Source organism: Curcuma longa, unplaced genomic scaffold (assembly GCF_044706935.1).
Source record: "Curcuma longa cultivar G26 ecotype Majalengka, Jawa Barat unplaced genomic scaffold, ITB_CL_G26_1.1 contig_17292, whole genome shotgun sequence".
Taxonomy (NCBI): Eukaryota; Viridiplantae; Streptophyta; class Magnoliopsida; order Zingiberales; family Zingiberaceae; genus Curcuma; species Curcuma longa.
In genome coordinates, this window is record NW_027430558.1 from 6,577 (window position 1) to 15,301 (window position 8,725).

The following is an 8,725-nucleotide window of genomic DNA, read 5'->3' on the forward strand; positions in this document are numbered from 1 at the left end:
GTACTTTTTAAGTTTCAAATAAGAAATAATACTTCCAATTCTGATATAAGTCCATGTTCTTGAATGAACACACTGCAATAGCTTGTGAGAGTAAGGATGCTTTGAAAATTGAAACTCACCGCAATTATATTTAGAACTTTTCATGTTAACTCTAATGCCCAGTTTACTTGGTAGCATGGATGGAGAATGAAAAGGATTCTCTAGGGAAAATAAATCCCTAAGGGAGGAGAAGGGAAAGTAAATAAAATTCATCCTTTTGCATATTTGTTTACCTTGGTTAAGGAAAGAAAATTAAAAATATCTCAATTATCCAAAATACCCCGGCGAAACCGACCTTCCTCAGCAGCCTCGCTGTCCCCCGCTCTGCAACTTCCTCCACGGCCTCCTCTGCTCCTTCTCCCCTCTCTTCTCCCGGCCCTTGCTCGCCGACGTCGACGTGCGGGGTGAGCTGGTGCAGGCTTTGCTCCACTACGCGACCACGACGCAGGTGCCGCAGCAGTCGCGGGCGGAGATCCAGCTCACCTTCGACGTGCTCCGCCGCCGCGCCCCCTGCAACTTCTTGGTCTTCGGCCTTGGCAGCGACTCCCGGATGTGGTCCGCGCTCAACGCGGGCGGCACCACCCTGTTCCTGGAAGAGGACAAGGAGTGGTACGACCTGGTGCTCAAGGGTTCCCCTTCTCTGCGGGCGCACTACGTCAAGTACCGGACCCGGCTCGACGAGGCGGACAAGCTGCTGAAGGGCTACTGAGCGGAGGCGGAGTGCCGGCCGGGGCGAGCGGACGGCGTCGCAGGGCTCCGGCGCAACGGCGGCTGCCCGCTGGCGCTGGTGGGACTTCCGGATGAAGTCTACGAGAAGGAGTGGGATGTGGTGATGATTGACGCGCCGAAGGGGTACTTCCCGTCGGCGCCGGGGAGGATGGGGGGAGGGTGGGGGCCGGCAACGGCTCCGGAGTGGGAGGAGAGGGCTAGGGGTGGGCGGTCCGATGGGCGCCGAGCCGGGGGACTGCGCGGAAGAGACAGCGCCGATTGAGGACGATTGAGGAGAATCCCGTCTTTTTCTTTTCCGTCCTTCCTTTCCGTCCGATTTTGGGGTGACCAATTTTGGAGGAAAAACAATCCGTGGATGGATTAAATTTCTTTCCCTTCCTAAAATTTTATAAAAGTAAACAATGAATGTATGTATGCAAAAGAAACCTTTCCTCAGTTTCTCTTTCCACACCTTCAAGTAAACTGGGCATAAAGGAGGATGTTGAAATTTGTACCTCATTTATATTTTAATATGTGAAAATATTGCATAGGATATATTTTTTTATATCTGAGTGTTAATCTCCTTCACAATTAATGGGGTCAATACTCTTGCAGACACTTCCTCTCAATACGTGGACCATTTTAGTTGTCATTTGAAAATTTTAGAAATCTAAATGTACATTTTGGTAAAATATATATTATTGTTTTTGGGTCGCTAAATCTTGATAGGCATGGCCACCTATAGAAGATCATTCATATAATTTTTCTAGGCGTAAATTCAAAGAATCTTGTTTACGTCTCTAGCTGAAATCCAAATAATTTAGAACACGTGTTACTTTTGCCCTCACGCAAGGCATACCAGTAAGTGACCGTACCCCTACAAAGGCATACAAGAAACTAAGTAGCTATACCCTTATCAATCGATTCTTATATTTTAGAAAGAAGAGAGAAGATTAAGGATCTCTATAATGCTCGTTAACCATTGACTTGGAATGCTTCAATCCTTTTGTTTTTTTGCTCAAGCTTTGAAATTGATGTAGAATTATCAAAACTTGGCCCAAGATGACTGACTATTAAGCGCACATGCCATCTCTAGTTGTAGAAGGTTAAACTGTTTTGGTTACTTCAGATATATATATTTTAATAAAATTAATTCTTAATAGTGATGATGCTAAAATTATTTAAATCTCAATCGATTATTATATTTGAGACGCTCCTTCAACTAGTAATAATTAAATAACTGAAACAATACACTTTTTTTTTCTGTAAAAGGTTTATCATCTTAGCGGCTCCATTGATCGGCCTCATGACCATTGTTGAAGAGGAAAAACAATAGGCACCGATGCATCGAGGTTGGCGAATTAGTTGTCGCTAGTAGAGGCGGCGCTGGTGGACGCCCTAGCCAAGGATGTGATGTTCACCTGTGCACCTAGCAACTGCGTGCCCACCTCGGCAGTGAAGGAGTCGTACCGGAGAAAGAAATCCACGACGAGCAGCCGCCCCACGAGGACCACCAGATCCTTCCCCGGGCACTGCTTGTCCGCCACCGTCGGGCTCTCTGTCTCTGGCCCGTTCGACCAAACCACGTACTTGAGCAACTTCTTCCCGTCCTCGCCCACGAACCGATCGGGCACGAACTGGCCGGCTTGGTCGAAGACTTTGGGGTCGCGCGTGGCGAAAGGTTGATAGCCGAAGAGCATCTCGCCGGAGCGCACTTGGTATGCCCCATCGTGGCTCTCGATGACCAAGTCGCGCTTAGCGTGCCCGTATTGGTACTTCACGGGAGGGTCCAGGCGCAGTGCCTCATAGACCACCGAGCGTGTCAGCTCCATCCGCTCCAGTGCGGCCACCGTCACCTTGCCGCCTGCTGCTGCCACTTCTGTGCGGATCTCCTTCGCCAGCCGCTTGTGCAGGCCCTCGCCGGCCTTTGCTAGACACCCCATTATCCCGGGCAGCAATACCTACAATAATTGTTGGAGCCCATGATCTCTCAATTAAGGTGAAAAGTATGTACAAACAACGGCTAAATAAATATAAGTGACGCCGCACCTTCATCCCGCCGTAGGAGTTGAAGACGGTGGCGAAGAGGAGGTTGTGGCATGCCTCTTCCCTCGAGATACCCAGCTTCTCGGCGGTGTCGAGCACGCCGCTAGAGGCGGCGGCCTCGCTGATGTACTTGTAGAGCGCCTTGTAGTCCCATCGCGCGATGAGCGGCGGCAGCGGAAATGTGTGCAGAAGCAGCTCCTCCAAAATCTTGGGGAGGCCGAGCGTCATGAGAGGGCATAGCTGTAGGAACAGCCATCGGGTGCTCCTCGACGGCCCTGTGCCACCGAGCGTCGTAGCCGACGGCCTCACGCCGAAGAACGCCTCACCTAAGAACTCAAACGCGGTGCTGTCGTTGAGCTTGTTAAAGTCCGACGACTTCCCCGCCCCAGAATCCAACTCCGCCTCTACGGAGTCGAAAAGGGCGCCAAATTCGGTTCGGAAGGCTGGGAGTACGGCGTCCTTCCTTGCGGCGAGGAGGGTAAAGAGGAGCTGCTTGATCTGGGCGTGCTTCGGCTCGGAGGGGTCAAGGTAGGCGCAGACCCGGAAGCCGCCAGTGAGAGCGGTGGAGGGCATGTAGGTTCCCGTAAAGAGGTCACGCTTGGCGACCTTGTCGACGTCGAAAAGGACAGGGAAGCTCTTGGCGTCGAGGAGGGCGATGACGCGGGGGTTGGAGGCCATGAAGGGTCCCGGCGGCGCATTGAGGCGGACGACGGTGGAGTTGTACTGGTCGACGCGAGACTGGAAGAACTTGTCCTGCCCGTCGTAGTAGAACCCGAGACGGTCTCGTATGGCGGAGATGAACGGGATGCCGTAGCTGCCAGGGACATCCTTCGCTGGGAGCTCGAGGCCGTACTGGTGGCCGAAGCGTCGGAAGCCCTTTGTGTGGCCATGGGTAATACCGATTGCTATGAATCAATTGGTGTGATGAGAGCTGCGAAAGAGATGGTGGCTTGCATTTATAAGCGGCAAGGTCCAGGAAGAACCTCCTCGCTTCATGATCTGGAAAAAATGTCGAAAATTCGACACAAACTATTCTTGAAATTAAATAAGACAACACGTGTTCAATGAAAGAAAAGAGGTGCATGAACGTAATCGTTTTGAGCTGTCCTACCTAGCACCTAAACCTTCTAAACACGCAGCCTTAAAACGTGAGGAAAACTACTAGATTTCAATGAATTAAAACAACGTGAGTTTCTAAAATTTCACCATTAAGGATAAACCGGTTTGACCGAGAGGAAGAAGGAAAAAAACAGAAGATAAATCTGAGTAAAATATATAGTCCCCAACTCAATTAAACCTCCTAGGAGCATTAACTAATAACAAATATTAAACTTTGTCAAAATACAACCCTTCGTTAAAATGCAATACTAGAATACTTTCAAAATGTCTAGCATCTATAATAGGATAGGGCATTAACTAAGGAAACAAATATTAAACTTTGAACAGGGGAGGGGAGGTCTAAATTAAAAGGGACTACGTCCCATCCTAAAATCTATTAACTAAGTACTCCTCTTTAGTCGCCGGTCCAACATTTGTAACTTAAGCTGACTGTGAAAGTAATATAACTTCTGCCCCAAATCATTATTTACTTGCTCCTCGAAAATCTATTATTTTATCTCCGTTAACTTGGATTTCTACCTAAGCTGTCGGCGAACCACTCCACCGACTTTCCAATAATCACGGATCTTAGATTTTAAATTTGAGAGGATCAGAGGACTGAATTTAAGTTTGACAGGGGCCAAGTTGATGCGTCTCTTAACTGTGCAGATTGATGCGTTTCTTAATTGTGTGATGACTTAGCTTCGTGAGGACTCGTCTTATGGTAGTGTGATCGGCCCATTAGTCTAAACTTTTCCTCTGTTTTCTTATAGTAAATCCTGTTGGATAATTTTATGTGGATAGCATAATTAATAGGATGTTATTGGGCTTAGCCATAATGGGTAGGCTGGTCCATTATCTATATGTAGAGACCCCTACTCCTAACCCTAATGTATGTGGATTGTCGCCCCATTTGGAGAACACCGTATCTTTTCCCATCGAAAGAGTCAGAGATAGACATGCCGTCTCGAAGGTTCGCCTTAGGCCGCACCGAGGACGCCGTCCACCCGGACGCCATGCGCGTCGTGCTATCCGAGTTCGTCGCCACCGCGCTCTTCGTCTTCGCCGCCGAGGGTTTCCATTCTCTCCCTCGGGTGAGGACCGGCCTGATGTGGGTTGTGCAAGCGGTTGGCGAAGTCGGCGTCGTGGGTTTAAGAAGTGTGGAAAGAAATGAAATAAAAAAAAAATGCGGCGCCGAGCAGCATCTAAGTTTTTTTTTATTTTGGAGAAAGCGTGCCCTAAGGAGCGCAATGGAGGGCCCACAAGGTTTACAATCTGACTGTTTTTTATTTCGACGTCGTGGGGGTTTTTTTTTTATGTGAAATAGTAATTAGTTGTGGTCTGCCTTACAACGTGCCTCCTATTGTGGGCAGCAATGGAGGGCCAATTACTATGGGTCCAAAATCAAAATTTATAAGGTTTATCCGTAATCCTCTTCTCCTCCTACCCTCTCTATTATCTCGTCTCGTCTTTCTTTTCAATGTTACCGAGGCGACGCTTTCTGCTCCGATCCTGCCCTAGATAAGACCCTCAAGTTTCGCGCTCTATTTTCTGTTCGGATTGAAACCGTGGGCATCGATTTCACCGGGTAACACAGACGCGCTGCATGTTTTGTGGACGTTCCACACATTGAGAAGGTTTTATTTGTGTTATCATGGGCTTGGTGGTGGAAGATTTTCCGAAAGAATTGCTTGTCGATATTGTTAAGAGAATAGAAAGAACTGCCGATAGGAATTCAGTTTCTCTTGTGTGCAAGCGTCTATATGAAATTGATCGAGAACAAAGGGATTTCTTAAAGGTTGGATGCGGATTACACCCTGCAACAGAAGCACTAACTGCCCTCTGCTAATATAAAGAAGCTAGAAATTACCTACTTTGGCTGGATGTCTAACTCAGGCAAACAATTAGATAACCAGGGCCTTTTGTGCTGTGTTCCAATTGCCCTTTACTTACAGAACTCACTTTAAGTTTTTGTTCATTTATTAATGATAATAGCCTTGCATACCTATCCTCTTGCCCAAAGCTTAGATCCCTCAAGCTAAATTTTGCTCAATCAATCAGTTCTAATGGCATTCTCTCACTTGTTGTTGGTTGTAAGAATCTTTCTGCTCTTCATCTCATTCGCTGCATGAGAGTGACCAGTGTTGAGTGGCTTTCTTATCTTGGTGAGTTTGGAAAGCTTCAGGATCTTTCAATAAAATATTGCAAGGGTATTAGTGAGGATGATCTGATGAAACTTGGTCCTGGATGGAACAATCTAAGGCATTTCGAGTTCAACACAGTTAATATCACCATATGGACTCACGGCTGCATTCATCTCTCACTCTTACCACACAGTTAATATCGATTAATTAATTCTCTAATTAAGTTCTAATTCTCACGACCGCATAGGAACTTGTGAAGGCCTTAATAGATGAAAACTGGGTGTTTTGTATTAATGAGTGTTTTTTATTAATGGGTGTTTTTTTTTGGGGCTGAATTAGAGATTGGTTGATGTTGTCGGCTGGTATTTGGAAGGCCGAATGAGAGAGAGAGAGGGGGAGAATGAGCCTATGGCATTTGTTATTAAGGCAATGACTTTATTCCCCTCCAGTCCCATCCTTGTTTGGTTCTTTTTGTTTGCTTAATTAAGGTAATGACTTTGTTCTTCTCCATTAACCAAATTGCCTACGGTATTTGTTATTTTAAATTATCTTAAATTTAAAAAAAAAAGTCTTTTAAATCTAAGACCATTTTATATTGTTGTTGATATTTTTTTCATAGTTGTGAGCTCGCCTTCGCGAGACGGATTATGATAAAATATTATTGTTGGAAAATTATTATTAATGTGGCATTAGGAATTATTTTAATAATGCGCGCACTTACCCTATCGGTTTGTCTTTATTAATATAGTTCTAATGATTGGTAATTATATTTTAAAGTTTTCAGTATTCTTTCGATATTAGCTTTAAAATATAATTATTTTATGTGATGTGAGAATTAATTTATGCATTGTAATTCGGGACCCTTCGGCGGGATTGCATTTGCATGAGATAACTTTATTGTGGTCATAAGCTCTATTTCTTTTGTTGGATATGCTCGACAATAATCTCCCATTAATGTTTAAGCTCCAGCTTTGCCTATGAGTATGAACTCTTTACCAAAGCTGAATGGAACCAATTTTGAGGACTAAGTTGATTCTGTTAAGTTATTTCTTGTCATTTCTAATGTTGATGCTGCCCTTACTGAGAATGAGCCTGATGTTTCCACAACTGAATCTTCCGCTGTTGTTATAACAAAACATGAAAAATGGGCTCATTCTAATAAAGTCTGTTGGCAACTTTATGTATGCTCAAGTTTGTACACATCTTGATATTGCTTTTGTTGTGGGTGTACTTAATTGGGAGATACTTGAGTAAACCTGGTGTGACACATTGGCAGGCTGTAAAATGTGTTTTGAGGTATCTGAAAGGTATCAAAATTATATGATCACATATAGGAGATCAAATCATCTTGAGGTAACAGGTTATTCTAATTCTGATTATGGAGGTTGCCCAGATGATCATAAGTCCACATCAGGATATATATTCATATTAGCTGGGGAGTTATTTCTTGGAAAAGTGTCAAACAAACTCTTACAGCTACATCAACCATGGAAGCAGAGTACATAGCTTGTTATGAGGCCACATGTCAAGCGATATGGTTGAAAAACTTTATTGCTGAATTTGATTTTGTGGAGAGTATCTCTAGGCCTCTCACTATATATTGTGATAACTCTGCCGTGGTGAGTTTTTTTTTTCTCTCAAAAATAAAAAAAGCTCAAAGCGGACCAAACACTTTGACACAAAATTCATGTTTGTGAGAGAGAAGGTTCAAGAGTTTAAAACTCATGTCGAGCATATCCCTACAGAGCTTAATATTGCTGATCCCCTAACCAAAGACATGACTGTTAAAGCTTTTGTTGACCATGTAACCCGTATGGGTGTAGTAATGTCTTTTGATATTTTGGGTTAGTGGGAGTTTATGCTTATGTTTTTGTTATGACATCACATTTATAATATTTGAGACATTGAACAATATTGAGATATTGTTCAAATAATAACTACTGTTGATATTGCTCAAATAATAACTACTGTTGTATATATGTTGTGATGACATATTGTATATTGTGGAGACATTTCGGACTCAGTCTCAATTTTGTTGTTATTATATGACATCTTGGGCAGATGTTTGGGTCATTCTACTGGGAAATAACACTTTGTTCAAATTTTGGCATGTCATTTTGTTGGATTTTTCCCATTTATCCATATTCCATTTAGTTGTTGGGTCACAGGATATAAGTATCTTACAATGCATGATATCATTATTCCTTCGAATGTGATTTTCTGTATTATTAAGATGCTTATAGTTCCATTTTGGACCTTTTCGTGTTATGTGTTGACTTATTTTGACATCTTATTATGGTCACATATTGTTGATTAATCTGATGTATTAATTATGTTGTCCAAGTGGGAGAATGTTGGATAATTTTATGTGGACTAGCATAATTAATAGGATGCTATTGGGCTTAGCCATAACGGGTAGGCTTGGTCCATTATTTCCTCTATATGTAGAGACCCCTACTCCTAACCCTAATGTATGTGGATTGTCGCCCCATTGAGACATACACGTAACTTTTGTCTACGGCGGGTGATAGGAGCAGTTTCTCTCTACTTTTCTCTCTTTATTATCTAGGTTTCTCTCAAAGAAACGAAGATGAACTCATCGACATCTTCTGTTCCAGGTATTTTTCTAACGTCTAATTTCGTATATTGTGTTTTCCTCATTTGTCATATTATGAATTAGATATTGTAGA

General features: G+C 43.7%; 1 protein-coding gene and 2 pseudogenes across 1 annotated transcript; 2 read left to right on the forward strand and 1 right to left on the reverse strand.

Moving 5' to 3' along the window:
- The first annotated feature begins 346 nt into the window (after positions 1-346).
- LOC141816573 (arabinogalactan O-methyltransferase 2-like) lies at positions 347-1,030 on the forward strand (annotated as a pseudogene).
- Positions 1,031-1,913: 883 nt separating this feature from the next.
- LOC141816574 (allene oxide synthase 2-like) lies at positions 1,914-3,698 on the reverse strand. Its single transcript, XM_074704324.1, is given in 3 exon segments — positions 1,914-2,708; positions 2,797-3,642; positions 3,645-3,698. Coding segments are annotated over 3 exon segments (1,485 nt in total). The 5' UTR covers positions 3,684-3,698; the 3' UTR covers positions 1,914-2,108.
- A 1,807-nt stretch (positions 3,699-5,505) lies between these two features.
- LOC141816572 (F-box/LRR-repeat protein 14-like) lies at positions 5,506-6,302 on the forward strand (annotated as a pseudogene).
- Positions 6,303-8,725: the final 2,423 nt, after the last annotated feature.